Genomic DNA, 18,986 nt, shown 5'->3' on the forward strand with positions numbered 1-18,986 from the left:
AAGTCAAGCAAGTCTTTACAACTTGCTTAATTTTAAGATGGCACTTTTTTACTGTACCTTTATTCATTATATCACTGATGCAGATATTATTGTTGGTTTTAACACCATTTTATAAATCCTATATACGAGTACCATTTTTGGTTTTAAATCACACATTTTTCCATAAGTGGTACGTCTGGCTACCATTAAGGTAGTGATGACTCTCTTAGATACTCGTTATATGTGCTGATATTATTTATACTTGCTTTATTTTACTCGCCAGATTTAAATTTCTACCGTTCAGGTTTAGACGACATAATACCTCTAAACTCCCCTTCTGGTAAATTTCATGATTTTGGACTTGTAGGTTATGTTGTATGGGACGTACAGGCATGTTTTATTGATTATAGAAAGGGATTTGACTGCGTTAACCATCAAAAGGTGATCGAAATTCTGAGAACAACTAGAATTGATGAACAGGACTTGCGAATTATCTCAGAACTATATTGGCACCAAACAGCAACAATTGAAATAGAGCACACAATATCCAAAGATATATGAATCCGACAAAGAGTGCAACAAGGTTACGTCTTATCACCGCTATTATTTAATCTGTATTCTATATCCGGAATCTATATTCAGAAAAGCATTAGACGAGGTTCAAGGTGGAGTCAAGATTAACGGAACCAGCATAAACAACATCAGGTACGCTGATGATACCGTCCTAATAGCAAGCAACGCACAAGAACTACAAAATATAATAAATACGGTAGTTCGTCATAGCGAAATGTTCGGTTTACATCTAAATGTTTTCAAAACTAAAATTCTAATATTTTCAAAGATTCCAATAAACGTACATTTATATGCCATAGGACAAATAATAGAACAGGTAACTTCCATAAAATATTTGGGAGCAAATATCAACAGCCGGTGTAACCCAAAAAAAAGAAATGCTATCAAGAATCTAACAAGCGAAGAAAACACTCATGAGCATGACAAATTTTTTTACAAGATCAGAGTGTTGTAAAAACAACATTTTATATTAATTTCAGTTTATTTTTCGTTTCCACAAATGTTGAATTTTCTCTTATGCGACAGACTGTATTTGACAGACTGTCAAAAGTGCGGTGAAAAAGTGCATTTAGTTTTCTCTATAGTCGCGCGCCCCTAAAACGCCGGTATAAAAATGAACAATTTATTAAAGCGAACTCTTTATTTAGTAATAGTGCCTTTGTAAATATTTTCGCGTTATTAAATGTGTAGTATCGATTAATTACGCTTATTTTTCTCTAAGTACAAACCCCTATAAAACCAAACATATACTGAACCATCGCCGTGAAGTCTGCTTATCTATATCGAAGGAAACTCTTGTACAGTCCATGGTCCTAAAATATTTGGTACTGTACACGCACGGGGAAAGGAATTTAATAAGCTTTCTCCCGAACAATTGTTGGAGATCAATCAAAGTTCCAACATTATTTTTGGTCCTAACTCGACGGATTTTGTGTTTGGTGATCGCGTTGTTTGTACTTTACTCTTAGGTTTGCATATTTATATAAATGTGATTAAAAGACCCTCGAAAAGACTAATGTGTCGCGATAAACTCTAAAACAAAAGGACAGAAGTGAATTTTATCTGGTGTTTGTGCCTGTTGCTGTAAACTACTGGACAAATTGGGTGAGATTTTTCCATATTATAATTTCGCTTATGCACAAAGTGAACCGCTTTTCAAAAAGACTATCTCTTTAAAAAATTTATTAGTAGACATTTGTAGACATTTACCGCGTGTGCGAAAAATTTAATTGAAAAGTAAACTCTCAGTGTAATTTAAGACATTTATCGCGTTTTAATAAACTATAAACTCTCTCGCCGTGTGCTACACATGTTATTATATGATATAAACATTATTGACTCTATTCTCGTTGTGTGCTCTACAGGTTATTATAATATAAACATTATTGACTCTATTTTCGCCGTGTGATACAGATATTAGTATATAATATAAACAAAAATTTCTCTAAAGAATTCGGTGTTTGCACGGCCTTAGGCATTTGTTTTTGGAGTAGTACCTTTTGTTAAAGTCAAAATGGAAGATCTCAAGAAGAAGAGAAAACCACTGAAGGCCAAGATTACCAGAATAGCGAACTGGTTACTAGAAAACGCAGATGCAGAAACTGACGGTCTCCAGTTTCAACTCAGACACACCGAATTGAAAACATGTTATCTGAAATATGAAGACGTGATGGATCAGATTGAAGAAATCGATGAAACCGATTCTGAAACAGAAGACAGGGTACTGATGGAGGAAAAATACTTTTCTACACTAGCTGGACTGCAGCATAAGATGGAAGCTTTAAAGTTACCCTCCCACTCGCTCATCTCAAACGATACTCCACCAACTGTAGCCACTGCTAAGGTTAGGTTGCCGGAAATTACGATGCAGGTATTCTCAGGAAACTTCGCCGATTGGAACTTAGGTTATGTTATTTTTGGTACTATTCCCCCTCATGTCTTTCATCGGAGTTCAAACTTGGCTATTTCTCAGTCAAATGTTTCTCTCTTTGTTCAGTCCGAATCCGAAGAGAATAATTTAGATAAATTGATACAACAATTTTTCGAAATTGAAGAAGTTCCCCACGTTAGTAAATTAACCCCCGATGAGGAATTGGCTGAACAAATATTTAATAAAACCACTCGTATTTTACCTTCGGGTCGTTTTCAAGTAAACCTACCACTTGTCTGCGAAAATGCGCATAAAAAATTAGGTGAATCTTTTAAAGTAGCTTTAAAGAGATTTATTAATTTAGAAAATAGGCTCTTAAAAAATAAAAATACATACGCTCAATATAAGTCGTTCATTAGTGAATATCTTTTTCTCGAACATGCTAGAATAGTCCCTCTCTCTCTTACTAATGAAAATTTAGAAAATAAATATTTTCTCCCGCATCACTGTGTAGTAAAGGAAGAATCCTTAACAACAAAACTTAGGGTTGTTTTCGATGGTTCGATGAAAAGCTCTAGTAGTTACTCGTTAAATGATATCCTACTCAAAGGTCCCACTCTTCAACCAGAACTTTTTGATATTTTGCTACGCTTTCGATTATATTCCTTTGTTTTCACAACTGATATACAAAAGATGTACAGACAGGTTAAAATCAATCCTGATCAAACCTTTCTGTTAAACATACTTTGGTGTGACTCCCCGGAAAAAGATATTGAGTGCCTGGAATTGCAAACAGTTACATATGGAACTAAAAGCGCCAGTTTTCAGAGTACTCGCTGTTTAATGGAACTGGCAAATACTCATCAAACTGAATATCCCCTGGCCAGTGACGCTCTTCAAAATAATTGTTATATTGATGACATTCTCTACGGTGCTAATGATGAGCAAACTCTCCTCAAAGCTCACAAGGAATTAACTAGTTTACTTGGAACAGCATGTATTTCTCTACATAAATGGTGTTCTAACTCGGACTCGTTTCTAAAAAACATTTCTTCTCTCTCTTCAAACTCTTCTTATGTCATAGCTCCAGATAATTGCTCTAATAAGGTTTTAGGTTTATGCTGGAATCCTGTTCTTGACACGTTTTCAATCTCTCTTCCAGATTTCACCCTAAAGAACTCATACACTAAGAGAGAAGTACTGTCAATGATTGCCCAAATATTTGATCCTCAAGGTCTTATTAATCCCGTTACAGTTGTCGCTTAGCTTATAATGCAAAAGATTTGGATTTCCAAAATCAGTTGGAACGATACCATTGACGCAAATACGTTACATGAATGGCTAAGTTTTATTAGCAGTCTCTCTTATTTTAAGGACTTAAGTATACCTAGATGTCTCTTTTTAAGTCAAGAAATCACTGGTGTTGAGATTCACTCATTCTCAGATGCAAGTTTAAAGGCTTATGGAGCTTGTATCTACTTACGTGTGACCTATAAATCAGAACAGGTGTCTTGTTCCCTTCTAGCATCTAAGAGTCGCGTTGCTCCGTTAAAACCCTTGACCCTTCCAAGATTGGAACTCATGGGTGCTCTATTGTGTAGTAAACTCACAGCAAAGATTGCTAATATTGTTAAAGAAAAGTTATCTCAATTAGACTCTATAAATATGTGGTCGGATTCAGAAATTGTTCTCGCTTGGCTTCGTTCACATCCTTCTCGTTGGACCCAATTTGTAGCAAATAGGGTTGCACAAATTTTAGATAATTCTCCTAATGCTCACTGGAGGCACGTACGATCCAAAGAGAATCCTGCCGACATACTCTCCCGAGGAATGCTACCCTCTGAATTAATAAATTCGTCCTTATGGTTTCATGGTCCTCCATTTTTAAATCAACTTCGGTTGGATTTATTGAAATACAACCCAAAGGGGTATACTTCCAAGTTGCCTGAAGAAAGGAAAATCATTCTCCACGCTCGAAATGATCAAATAGATTTCTTCACCTCACTTTCTGATAGGTTCTCCAATTTTTCAAAGTTTGTAAGAACTTTAGCCTATATGTTTAGATTTGCTAATAATGCTAAACCGCTTTCTCGCAAGTTAACTAATACCCTTGAAGTCAGCGAACTTCAAAACGCTGAACTTAAGATTATTAAGATGCTTCAGTATTCCAACTTCTCGAGTGAGATTTCTGAGCTTAAGAAAGGTAAAACTCTATCTAATAAGTGTCTTTTACCCCTAAATCCCTTTTTGGATGAGAATGAAATGCTCCGGGTGGGAGGTCGCCTCAGAAACTCAGACGTTACCTTTGATCAAAGATACCCTCTTCTCCTCCCCTCAAAAAATCGTGTAGTTCGTCTCATCCTCCACAGAGAACATGTCAGACTCTGTCACTCAGGTCCTCAAAATACTTTGTCACAAATTCGTCTCAAATATTGGCCTTTAAATGGACTACGAGAAGTCAAGAAGGTCACTCACCAATGTATGGTTTGTTTTAAGTTTCGTGCCAAACCCGCTACCCAGATCATGGCAGATCTACCAAAAGAACGTTTAAACTCCTCTCGAGTGTTCGCTCACGTCGGATTAGATTTTGGCGGCCCCTTTCAGATAAAGTCTTCCAACCTTCGTAAGGCTCCTTTATTAAAATCGTATATTGCTCTTTTCGTTTGCTTGTCGACTCGAGCTGTTCATATTGAAGTCGTTTCCGGCCTCTCTACGGAGACGTTTCTTCTCGCTCTAAAACGCTTTATTAGCCGTAGAGGCCTCCCTCAAACAATATTCAGTGACAACGCCACGAACTTTCTTGGTGCTCGCAACCAGCTGTTTGAACTCTATAAGTTTTTCAAGGAAAAGGAAAGCTCTCGTTCTATTAAGGAATTTTTGGCCTCATCTCATATTCGCTGGAAAACTATAGTTCCTCGAGCCCCTCACCATGGTGGTATTTGGGAAAGTGCTATAAAGAGCGCAAAGCATCATATGCGTAGGCTCCTTGGCAATGTTAAGCTTACGTTCGAAGAATTCACTACAGTTCTCGGTCAAATTGAAGCTGTGCTCAACTCCCGGCCTCTTTGCTCCCTTTCAAATGACCCCTCCGATTTTACGTATCTTTCTCCTGGACACTTCTTGATTGGACAATCTCTTACGTCCTTTCCTGAAAAAGATGTAATCCACATTCCTGAAAACAGATTGAATTTATGGCAACATTTGTCCAAACTCCAACAAGTGTTTTGGAAAAAATGGTCTATCGACTATTTGAATAGACTTCAAAATCGCCCTAAATGGTTTCTTCCTCATAAAAACCTAGAACCTAACGATCTCGTGTTGCTGATTGAAGACAACACTCCTCCTCTTCATTGGGCACTAGCAAGAGTTATTGAGGTCTTTCCCGGAAAAGATGGGAGAGTAAGAATTGCCTCGGTGAAAACTAAAGATGGAGTCTTCAAGCGCTCTATTACAAAATTGTGTCCTCTACCCAATGACGATTTAATTTAAGTTAGTATAAGATGATAATTGTAATGTATTTTTTCTTCCGCATGCTCTCTTGGCATAATATAATCTGTTTATTTGTGTTAAAGCCAGCGCTTCAACGGGGGCGAGTATGTTGTAAAAACAACATTTTATATTAATTTCAGTTTATTTTTCGTTTCCACAAATGTTGAATTTTATCTTATGCGACAGACTGTATTTGACAGACTGTCAAAAGTGCGGTGAAAAAGTGCATTTAGTTTTCTCTATAGTCGGGCGCCCCTAAAACGCCGGTATAAAAATGAACAATTTATTAAAGCGAACTCTTTATTTAGTAATAGTGCCTTTGTAAATATTTTCGCGTTATTAAATGTGTAGTATCGATTAATTACGCTTATTTTTCTCTAAGTACAAACCCCTATAAAACCAAACACATACTGAACCATCGCCGTGAAGTCTGCTTATCTATATCGAAGGAAACTCTTGTACAGTCTATGGTCCTAAAATATTTGGTACTGTACACGCACGGGGAAAGGAATTTAATAAGCTTTCTCCCGAACAATTGTTGGAGATCAATCAAAGTTCCAACACAGAGCTTAGTCTAGAGTTCAGAATTCGAATGATCAGTTGTTACATTTTTTCTGTTTTGCTGTATGGCTTTAAAAGTTGGACAATGGACTCTGAAACAGAAAAAAGAATAGATACCTTTGAAATGTATATATACAGACGGATGCTGAGAATTCCACGGGTACAAAAAGTTACCAATGGTGAGGTACTTCGGCGCATGAGTAAACAAAAAGAATTACTTAGCATAATCAAAGAGAGGAAAATACAATACTTGGGTCATGTGTTGAGCGGTGAAATATATGAATTACTCCAAATCATATTGAAAGATAAAGTGAAGGAGAAAAAATCATTTGGAAGACGTCAGAACTCGTGGCTGAAAGACCTGAGAAGATAGTTTGACCGCTCATCCACAGAAATCTTTCGTGCAGCAGTTTCCAAAGCTACAATTGCCATTTGGATCGCCAACTTTCGAAAGGAGACGGCACAGGAGATGGTCAATCCATCTCGTTGGAGGTCTTTCTCGTGGTCTTCGGCCTTCTAACTTCTCTTAAATGATGAGTTTTTCTATTGTCGATATCTGACCTCATGACATGTCCAAAATATTTAAATTATTGTAGTTGGATTTTGCCGGAGAGTTTTTTTTACAGATCATTAGTTCTTTTAGAATATAATTATTTGTACTACGGTCGGTCAATTTATTTGTACAACATCAAACCAGTAAATTTTGGTTATATGTGGATGATTTTTGTTGCCTATCCACTATCATGATTTTTGTCTTTCTTCTTCATATTGCGCCAATGAATTTTTAGGACATACGTCGTTAAACGAGTAAGCGAAGAAATTGCCAAGCGAACTTTATAAGAAAGTTAATAATTTGTCTAAAAATACCAATCACAAACAGTATAATGCATGATGGAAAAGCAATAACAGATGCCAACAATCCACAAGGAAACTAAGTTCCTGTAGCTGGCTGTATACCATGTATCACAAAAAAATTAAGTAAACATCCTTTATAAAAGGTATATAAATTAAAAATCCAAACGGTCTATGTCATGAAGACAAAACGTTTTGTCTTCATGACATAGCCCGTTTGGGTTTTTAATTTATATGCCAACAATATTTCAGAAGAATTGGAGACAATACTGTGAAAATAGTAACATGATATGAGCATGAGAGTATAGAATTTGTACTAATTATATTTCCTTTCAATTTGTTGATGTTTTTGATTTCATTTAAGTTAGATCTAAATAATTTGATTTATAAATTAAAAATCTAATTTAACACGTATAGCATGATTCACAGTTATAAAGTCGTTTAAACCATAACATGACATTAAATATGCTATCGGTAAATACCCAAACCATATCGTGAGTATGTAAATTAAAGATAAACTAGTTTATGGGTCATATAATTTTACGTCTGTTTATGTGGAGCTTACAGTACAAAAAAAGAAAACTTTTACAATTCTAGGAAAACAAATGATTAATTCCTCCAATTTTAATATTTGCATTATCTGGGCCATGCTTACTCTTGGATAGCCTGGATCTTCCGAGTTTGATAAGCATAACTTATGTGCATGTTGTTTTATTCGTTTGAGCTGCCCGTGGTTATACCTATCTGGTTTGTCCTAATGGATTGTTTTGCTTATTTTTGCATTTATTAACCAATAATGCAAGGTTGCCATTATTTTAGGAGTGGCAATCAATGTTTGTTCTCGAATTCTCACATTTTCTTAAATCGCCCTGTTTTGGTATTTTAACTACATATTACATCAACGTACCATTCATTTGGTAGTTCTTGGGCACAGCACATCTTGTTAGATAACGTATGTAGCATTCGATTTAGATTAGATTAAGAGAGGTGGCCTTTCGGCCTATTCAGATTTATTGTGGTCCTCTAGTCCTAGATAACATTCTCTAGCCTGACCCTTTTTATAAAGTCTAGTAGCTTCGAGACTGTACCTTTCATGTAACTATTTGCCGGTGGATTTTCTTCTCCTACTATGCCAATCTATGTTCTGTAGGATGAGATGATGAATTATAAATCTCCCTGTTGTCAGCTTTTTCATTTTGACTAAATCAGTACGTGATTTATTTGATTTCTATACTTTCCTCCCAGGAACTTTCATGTTTCTTTGTTTATCTTCTTATGTTTACATATCATTCTCATCATTAATCAGCCTTAATTTGTCCATTGTTGGACGTAAGACTCCTCCAAATATTTCCATCTATTTCTGTTCTGTGCCTATTGTACCCAATTGGTCACAAGTTTTCTGAAGTCCTCGGTCCATCGCGTTGGGGGCCTTCCTTGGCTTAGCTTGTCCAATAGACCAATTTTTTTGTCCATCTGTCGTCTTTTATTCCTACAACATGTCCCGTCCATCTCCATTTTTGCTTTGTAAGACGTTCGATAATGTCTTCCACTCCGGTTCGTCTACGAACTTCCTCGTTTCTTAGTTTATTTCTCAAGCTTATTCCAAGCATTGATCTCTCGATTTTATATTGTGTCCTTTTCATTTTTCCGCTGATGTTTTTGCAAGAGTTAAGATTTCTACTCCGTATGTGAAAACTAGTAGAACACACTGGCTGAAAGCTTTTTTTAATTGATTAGGACATTTGTTTTAAACATGTCTCTCATTTTTCCGAATGCAGCCCAACCAAAACTTACTCTTCCTATTAGCATATATGTTTAGCTGTCTCGCGGTAATCTTATTTCGTAACTCAAATAGGCATGTCTTTCCACAACTGTATGGCCAATTTTTTGATTTCTATTTGTTCATTGGGGATGCGATTCAACATGTTTATTTTCCATAGTTTATCTTTAAACCGACTCTCTGTGTTACTTGCTATAGTTGCTGTATCATAACTTTGGTCTTTTTTGGTATCTGTTATGAGAACAATGTCATTCGCATATCGGAGATGATTTAGTTTATTTCCATCGATGTAATACCGTTTGAGTCCCACTCTAATCCTTTAAATGCGTATTCCATGAATGCTATAAATGATTTTGCTCGACAAAGTATTTTCCTGCCGCAGGCCCCTTCCACTATTTATCTTCAGAGTCATATAATGAAGGTCGCGCAATAAAGGTCATGTAATGTTTAAATATGCTGTCCCCTAATTATAGGCTCGTTTGGTTTACAAAATTTTAACAGTCGTTTATTTGATCCAGTCCTTCCTTTCTATTAACTGATTCATATCCTGCATTATTATTGCCTATGTTGGTGTTCATGTATCCAATCACAATTTTGATGTCACTTTTGTAATTATTGTTTTGAAACTTTGTCGAAAGTTGTTTGAGAACCTACTCTCCTAGCAAGTAGGTCCGCTTTTTCATTCCCTTTAATACCAGCAAGTCTAGCCACTGAAACCAAACTTACTTTGTTACTTTCTTCGATCTAAATGAGATTCTGGAACCATATTTCAATAAGAAATCCCTACGCCAGCAATAATTTTAAATTTATATAAGGTTGAATGCTCGAATAAATGAACTTTGATCAAATGAAAGGCAGATATCGAGCACAGTTTATTAATTAAATCTTGCCTAAGTACTTTCGCTTTCTAGAGCATCTTCAGGGGCATCTGAAATAAGCCAAGAAACGTTTTTTAACTGAGAAAATTAATTAACTTCGATAAAAACTTGAAGTTGATGATTGATAAAAGTTTTTATGTGATTAACGTTTTAGACTTACTTCGTCAATTTTGGCCTATCCAACAATCATAGAATATCATAAACATAAAATTGTACATTACACTACACTACACAAGGACAAACAGTTTAAAATTTTTAATTGGAGTTGGATTTATCGGAAGATTTGGAGATTACAAAAGAAACAAATGGAAACTCTCACTATCTTAATAATCAAATTAATTTAAATTGTACTAAACTTAAACCTATTTTTAAAAACTTTATTGCAGCTTCACCTGGTAGGGGACCCAGCTCGGCTGTTTAGACTTCCTGCACTGAGCATATCGATTAAGAATTTATTAATTTCATACTTTGATCAACATTACTATTTTATTCTTCAATAATTTACAAAACTAGCTTGCTCAGGTTCAATTGATCTATAGTTGGCGTTAATTACACTCTCCATACCTCTGCGTAGTTTAGATATACCATCTCCATAGTTGTATATTTCAACATCTTCCACTGTTGGTCAGTTGGTCTTGAGTAATGCTTTGACATATTAATTTTATAGTTTTCCCATTGACTGTGGGTTTGACTGAACTACTTGGATTATACCCCATTTATACACTCTGCTTTCAATTTTAATTTTTAATTTTTAGTATTTTAATTTCATAGTTAGATTTCTTCTTTTCTACAGTATTGATAGTGCTTGGTAGACCCTTTTATTGTAGTCAACCACCCACTGTCTAATAGATTGTTTAGTCTATTTCTTGCATTCATACTTTACGCCCATTTCAGTTGCCCTCAAACTAACACCTAATTATTATAGACAGGTTTGAGTGTGAGATCAGGAATATGCAATCTACTGAAAAAATATTCTATATAATTTCATATTTCATCAGTTGATTTCTTATAGTAGTGTCAGTTGGAACTTTGGTCAATGATTAGTTTCATAGAATTTTAAAATGTGCAGATCACATCTCCATGATTGTGACTGCTCATCCAAGCTATCATATGTTACATGTCACCTTAACATTTCCGTTAAGACCAGGAGCCATTCTCTCTCCTGTTGCCAACCATAATGTAGCTTCGCCTATTTTAAAAATTTTAAACTGTTTGTCCTTGTGTAGTGTAGTGTAATGTATAATTTTATGTTTATGACATTCTATGATTGTCGGATAGGCCAAAATTGACGAAGTAAGTTTAAAACGTTAATCACATATCAACCATCAACTTCGAGTTTTTATCGAACTTAATTAATTTTCTTCAGTTAAAAAACGTTTCTTGGCTTATTTCAGATGCCCCTGAAGATGCTCTAGGATGCGAAAATACTTGGGCAAGATTTAATTAATAAACTGTGCTCAATATCTGCCTTTCATTTGATAAAAAAAAATAATTTTAAACCCAGTTAAGAATTATTTCATACAGATATACCATATACCACTCAGAGAAGCCATAAAAAACTTTGATAAAACCTTACTTTATTGAAAAGAGACAAGAAATCCACATTCATAGCAATGGAAGAAACACTTTGCTGGAGTACTTGGGACATGTAACGAGAGGTCCCAAATATAGACTGTTACAAAATATAATGCAAAGAAAAATAGCAGCCAAGCGCAGTCCAAGACGAAGAAAGACTTCATGGTTGAAGAACTTGCGGGAATGGTATGGTATTGATACAAGCATACTATTTAGATTAGCAGCGAATAAAATTAAAATAGGTATGATGGTAACCAACGTTCTGAAAAGATATGGTACATGAAGAAGAAGAATCAGATTCCGAAGACAGTTTCAAACTAACTTGGAGTCAATCCGATTCGATTCCTGTGCCTTTAATGCCGCCTGTCTACCAGAAATATTTTTTATAGATTTGTCACTGCAATTCCTTGTGATTAGTTTGTGTAGGCACATTTCTATTGCATAGATTTCTGCTTGAAAGATAGTTATTACCTAGGCTTTCACTATATTAAAGTATCCTGCCTTATGTTCCTTCCTACTCAATTAATGTATTTTTTCTTTTTATTGTTCTTATTATTGCATTTCCTTTCTCATGTTTATCGTTTTCGTTTGTGTTGTCAGACCTTAGCTGCCGGTCTCCTACTTAAATTTCTTCAGTGTCATTCCAGCGTGTTTCACTTAATCTTCAAATTTCCGAGTTGTATTGATTCATTTTTAGTTTTTTTTTGCATTACCCGTTGAAATATTTTCCACTTGGTTGCTGCCTTTAATCAATTTCTTATTTCATCTTTAATTATCAATTTATTAAATTTCCTTTAACACTTTTTCCCTTTCTTAATTCTTCATTTCGGGATAATACCTATAGATCTTTAAGCCATTTCAATAAATAGTATTCACCACTGATATTTTTTTTTGGTATTACTTATTGTCGTAGATCATTTTGTTGTTCATCATCACTTTTCTTTCATTTGTCACCTATTGATAATAATAAATTGTCAAAAAGAGTCGAAGGTATATTTTTATGATTGAGAAGATAACCAATATGGGGATGGGAGGGCAGTCAACAGTTTATAAAGTAGTGAAAAATCTGGATCATGAACTTATTTCCTTAAACGAAATAGGGAAGAAAAATGGAATTATATTTCAATAAGAAATCCCTGCGCCAGGAATAATTTTAAAAACAGGTGATAACTATTTCACACAAATATGCCTTAATTCTGCCACACAGAGAAGCTATAAAAACTTGGATAAAATCTTACTTTACAGAAAAGAGGCAGGAATTCTACATTCATAAAAATGGAACAGATACTTTGCCGGGGAAGATCTTGCAACAAGTTCCAAATATTGTTCTGAAGACGAAATGTGAGTTCACAAAGACTATACAGTAGCAAAAATGTGGATGCAGGATACAGATTGTACGAAAACATGTTTTGTAATTAAGGAATGAACTAGTATGTATTCGAACAGTACTACTAACATTGTTTCAGTTTTTTTCTTAAAAAGTTCTGTCATCGTACTAGCGAACGCTAGATACTAGATACAATTAAAGGTACAACTCACCAATATTAGTGCGGTAGGAGAAATCATATTGTAAACTTTTTTAAAATGAATTTATTCAAATACCAACAATATTATAATACTTGTTTACAACTTTACTCAGTGAAAATTATCAACTTCCAAAATTAAATTACTACTGTTCTTAAAAGGTTAAAGTTTCCTGTGTTTATATACATTTCCTGACGTTCCAGATATTACGGGACATTACTTCTTCTTTTTCGACAAGGACCTTTTTCTCTATGGATAAATCTTGGCATTGTCGTAACACTGCTCATTCCTTTCTAGTAATTCGCCTCGAATAATTGGTCTATCAGGGACCGATCGTGAAACAGTGTCATATTATAGAGCTAATCTCTCGCTATGAGCTACCTTGGGTTTACTTCTAGCTGAAAGTAGATGTGGAAGAATATCTCGTTTATTTTAAATTTTCGACATACCTCAGGGATGAACGTTCTTCTTCGCAGTGAGGCAATCTTTCAAAAATAAGATCTTGAGGAACCTTCATTTCTCTTCCGGTGGTCATGATCGGTGGAGAATATCCAGTTGCTTTATGTTAGCAACTTCTATAAGCTAACAGGGATAAAGGAATTAAAGTATCCTAATCTTTTTGATGACCAGCGAAAAACATTGAAAGATATTGTCAATATCAATATAATGCTTCTAATACCCAAGATTTCCTTTAAGTTTCGCCACAGTTCTGATTCAAAATTTCTTCTTAATCATAATGTAACTCTAAAGGAACGTTATATCTTGGTACGATGTGTGTTCTTTTTGACTCCAAATTGTCCCCCAGAAAGGTAATGTGTTATTTTGGCAGTACCACTTAATGAATTGTATGTACTTTATCGGGGCTTTCCCACTTCTGATATAATAGACCATTGAAAAGGTCTCAAAATAGGTGTTACTCCATTTTTAAGCCATTCTCGTATGACTTTTAAGTCATCATCTTTCTTTAGACTTTTTTTTAAGGTTTTCTAGCGAAGTCTGATTATTATCTTTTTCCTGTTTAACGGTGGTAATCCGTAGATATATCTTTTTCTTCAAGCTGACACTGGTTTTAAACCTGTAATTTATCCAAAGCATCTTGGAATTGTAGTGATTGTTCATTTAACACATTCTGAAAAATTGACACCTGCTTCCTTAACTTTTCTATTTTATTTTTACTAATCGCTAGTTGCTCCTTGAAAATAAAACAATTCTGTTATAATTGGTATATTTAATTAAAATTTTATTTAATATTTAATTAGTTGAATGTATCGAAAATTAGTTTACACAGATCATAGCCAAAACAAAAGAGAAAACAATAAGAGATGATCAATGATGTAAGTAAAAAGGCCATACAGAAAATAATTCAAGATCACAAGAAATATATTGAATGAAGAACCAGAGAAAGAAGATCAATCTACGAATATGCAAGACGGAGGGCCGATAAAATTTGCTGGACAGACAAAAGAAAAGAAAAATCTACAACTGACTATTCACATCGAATCAAATTATAAACCTAAAAATCGTGGGAATATGATATTGACTTCCACAACATATTCATAGATTTTAAACAGGCCTACAATTCAATTAATAAACTCGTAACAATAAAGTTATATCAAATATTGTATGTATATATAATAAGTACCTGGAGCAGGTCCTTTTTGGAACCTGACTAGGTAGCAAATATCTCTTTTAAACCGATAAAAGGAGAAGCTAGAAGCGCTCTCAGAAGCCTAGATCTGTTGGACTAAACATATATGTAGAATATACACACAAGATCTTTCAGGTTGCAGGGTGGAATAATTGGTTATGAAACGAATTAGCTCCTTTGAAATCTAGCTGATATTGCTAAGAATCTCAATTTTGAAACTCCAAAAAAATATGCAATAAAGTTTGCCACTCTTATCCCCCAGATTCCCCCTAAGACCCAGAAGGGGACAGAAAAAATTGATTTACGAAGAATCTGTACGCCGTAGAAAAAAATGTTTTAGATGGCTGGATGGGATAATTTTGAACAAAAATTTTTATTAGCACTTTTTTTGTAGAATCATCAATTCTCTTAGAAACAACGCTTGAAGCGACAGGCGATTTTGAGTGTCAGTTAGACGTACGAAATCAATTTTAACTAAACTTTCTATCTACTCTACGGTAAAAATTCAATATATTTTAATCGTTTAATATTTTATAATAATAATAATTTTTGTCCTATCGACAACAATTAAAATGTGTTTTTAAAGGTATTAGATCAATAAAAATTGATTATCTTTGATCTCAGCTACATTTCTTGTTTGAAATATTTTTTTCTGTGGCTTACCGATTCTTGATAAATCGATGTTTTGGCCCCCCTCCCCAAAATTGACATTCTTAGCAAAATTAAGTTTCTTCATATGATTTTTTGAGGTTCAGTAGCATTTTCACCTCTGATGACTGGAGTAAAAGAAAAAACTGAAACTTCCCCAAACAAACCATCTACTTTATTATAAATATGGTTTGGATAGTATGATTCTGATAGTACTAGTTAATAAAATAACTGGATAAACAATGTTCATTGATGTGACAATACCTAAAATACAATAATCGGCACTAATGCATTAATCTAACTAGTTTAATTGTAATGTACCGTATGTATACGTACGTATACCTACGATTCAATTTTTACCATAAAATTCCACGCTTTCACATTTTCCTTATCGTGGCTTATCAGATTCAGACTGATTAGCGCTTTTTCGTTTTAGTGTCGCACTTGATGTGGTACAGTTAAGAACATGGCAAAACCAGTGGACGAATATGCTCACGGTAAGTGGTATTTTTTGATTATTTTATCAAAACAAACGCTTTTATCGGCATTTTTAATTGGAGATATCAGTATTTATGGCTTGAGTAGGCAGAAAATCATAATATGAAATACTGTCACAACTGTTTTAGTTTATCAAAGTTATTTATACAATAAATGTAGTTAACAAATGTCATATTTATCTATATTTATTTATATATATATATATATTGATATATTTTCAAAAGAAATCATTAAATGATAGGTAAATAGTTGATCATTGATGTTGTGAGAATTATATCTAGTTATGTTCTATTTTCTTCTTCTTCTATCTTCTATTGACTCTTCTTCTTCTTCATACTTTATGTCTTCATTCTAATAGTCTTTTAGTCCATCTATCATCTTTGAGTTGTACTTCATGGTCTAATGGTCTCCATTTTGTCGTTGTTATTTCAATGTTCTGCAAATCTTGCAGGTTTTCTCTGTTTTCTGTTTTTTGTTTTCTTGCATGATGTAGCTCAGTGGCTAGATACTGGCTTACTAAACTGATCGGCCCGGGCTCGATCCCAGCACAGACACCAGCAGTTTTTTAATTTCTAATTTAACTGAGCCATGAGGGGCTGAAATTCAAAGAGTGGAAGACACCTATCTACAAAAAAGGAGATGTTAATTTTAAAAATTAGAGGCCCATTTCACTACTTTGTACGACTTGTAAAGTATATGAACGAATAATTGAAAGCAGATTAAGGATAAGTGATACCCAAGCAGTGTTTAGAACAGAAAAATCTATCAGCAACTGGATATTTGTAATGAGGCAGATATCTGAGAAAATATTAGCCACAAATAAAAAGATATACATCTGCACTCTAGACCTAGAAAAAGCCTTCGATAGTGTAAATCATGAAAAACTGTGGAATATATTAAGATTAAGAGAGGTAGTGTAAAAATAATTAGGGTTTTAAAAAGCCTCTACAGAAACACACAAAATATTGTAAAATTAAATGGTACGAGGTCAAACACATTCACCACAAATAAAGAAATCCCACAGAAAAGTATTCTAAGCCCACTTTTATTGATAACTCATGAACTATATTTCGAAGAAAGTAAATAAGCAGGTTGAAGGAATTCACTTAGGTTACAGGAAACAACTATAGTAAAACTATACGATAACTATATTAAAAGATAGGATAAACAAAAGGAAGAAAAAAATGTAAAAATTCGGTTTGAAGATACATACCCATAAATCAGAAATAATATCCATTACAAACGAAAAATAAAGAGAAGACGGAGAAATACAGATGCAAGATGTTGAAATTAAAAAAGTAGAAAAACTGAAATATCTAGGACCAATAATGGAACTACAAGATAGACTACAAGAAGAAATTTTAAGCCGAACAAATACGGTTAACATAATATTATCATTCAATCTTTGCTTGTCCACTGCTGACATAGATCTTCATCATATTTTTCCATCTGTTTCGATCTTGTCCCTCTTGCATCCAATTTCTATGGCAGTGTTTTAGATTGTCAGTCCAACGTCTTGGTGGACTTCGCTTTGTCTATTTGTTATCTGTCATTCTAGCCAAGTGACCTGCCCAGTTTCACTTCAGTGTTGATATTCTCTCTACATCATCAGCCACTATTGATCTTCGTCGTAGCTGGCGGTTTGAGATCTTGTCTCGCAGTGAAATATTGCGTAAGTCAATACTGGCAAAACACACTAATTGAAGGTTTTTCTTTTAAGACATATTGGTATGTCGGACTATTTGAAAATGTGGTTCAACTTACAAAAGCTTGCTTAAGTCAGTCTTATCCGACGGAGAAGCTCAACGGTTTGGTTATCTTTTCCTATGCGAATCTCGTGACCTAGGTATTTATGGGCAATTACCTGGTCTATGGATCTTGTTCCTACGCATATGTCTTCGCTCACAACAAGATTTGTCATCATCTGGGTTTTAGATATATTTATTTTTAATCCCCATTCTAGCGAGGAAAGGTAGAGCTGATTTAAAAGTTCTTTGACCTCATCTATCCTTACAGATATTAACACATTATCTGCAAAAATCAGGTGACTAAGCTTTTCTTTATTTATGTTCATGCCCTTGTCGGTCAGTTTTGTCATTTTACATATATATTTCAAAAGTTTAATGAACAATTTCGGCGATATAGTGTCCTCCTGATATATTTCACGTTGTATCGGGAATTTCTGAGTTTGACGATTGCCCACTCCAACACTAGCCGTTGCGTTTTGGTAAATAGTTTATAAATATGGTGAATTAGACTTATGAGTACTTAGTTTCTGAGGTCGGTAACATCGCCTTTTTTATGAAGTAGGATAATTTCTGCGTTATACAACTGAGGTGATGTTACTGCTTCCTGCAGACATCTAGTGAATGGTTTGGCAAGGACCTGCCATAATCTTTTTTTAGCCACTTTCAAGGCATTTGCCCCTATTTCATTGTCTCCGATGGACTTATTGTTTTTCATTTCTTGCACTGACCTTCGAACTTCATTGGGTATTATGTCCAGTAAAATTTCAGCTATCTGATTAATTCTCTTTGGTAATGATTTACCCCGGACACATCTTTGTATAATTGGCTATAAAAACTATCAATAGTGTTCATAATTTTTGATCTCGATCCTCAATGATTTGCCCTTGTTCATTTCTTAATTTGTGAATGTTTTTTCTTCCAACGAACATGTTCTGTCTGAGTACATTTAAGCTTTTGTTTTCTTCTACTACTCTAGTTATTTCCATCGTATTGTATCTTCTTAGATACTATAATATACCGAATACTTAATATAACACGTTTTTTAATAAAAGAGAAATTAAAAAAAAAATAATAAGAGTGTACGAGTCAGTCCTGGTACATTAATATATGGAAGCTAATCATGGGTTTTAACAGATAATCTAAAAAAAAATAAACGGAAAGTACGGAAAATATTACGGAAAGTTGAAGGAGTGAGAGGATAGGAGTCAAAAGTGTTTTATAAAAAATTCAAATTAGAAACTATTAGACATACTATAATTAGAAATAATTCAAATGATTCAGGCATCTAGTGCGTGTAGACAAAGAAACACAGGTAAAAGTGATCTGGAAAATTGAAACTGGAGTCAATAGAAGAGGCAGACCC

At 34.3% G+C, this 18,986-nt stretch overlaps 2 protein-coding genes across 3 annotated transcripts in view; both read left to right on the forward strand.

Annotated features, from left to right (window-relative positions):
- The window catches only part of Ctl2 (Choline transporter-like 2), a 151,091-nt gene that overhangs the window by 9,579 nt on the left and 122,526 nt on the right, over nt 1–18,986 (forward strand). For both annotated transcript variants that reach the window (XM_072543839.1, XM_072543857.1), the window contains exon 2: nt 15,814–15,874. In XM_072543839.1, coding sequence (XP_072399940.1) covers nt 15,844–15,874 — 31 coding nt within the window. In that variant the 5' untranslated portion in view covers nt 15,814–15,843. The remainder of the gene's footprint in view (nt 1–15,813; nt 15,875–18,986) is intronic.
- LOC140451274 (uncharacterized) lies at nt 3,695–5,911 on the forward strand. The gene has a single exon (XM_072545029.1). It carries the CDS (start codon nt 3,695–3,697, stop codon nt 5,909–5,911), a length of 2,217 nt encoding a protein of 738 aa, XP_072401130.1.

The sequence above is a fragment of the Diabrotica undecimpunctata genome, chromosome 1 (assembly GCF_040954645.1).
Source record: "Diabrotica undecimpunctata isolate CICGRU chromosome 1, icDiaUnde3, whole genome shotgun sequence".
NCBI lineage: Eukaryota > Metazoa > Arthropoda > Insecta > Coleoptera > Chrysomelidae > Diabrotica > Diabrotica undecimpunctata.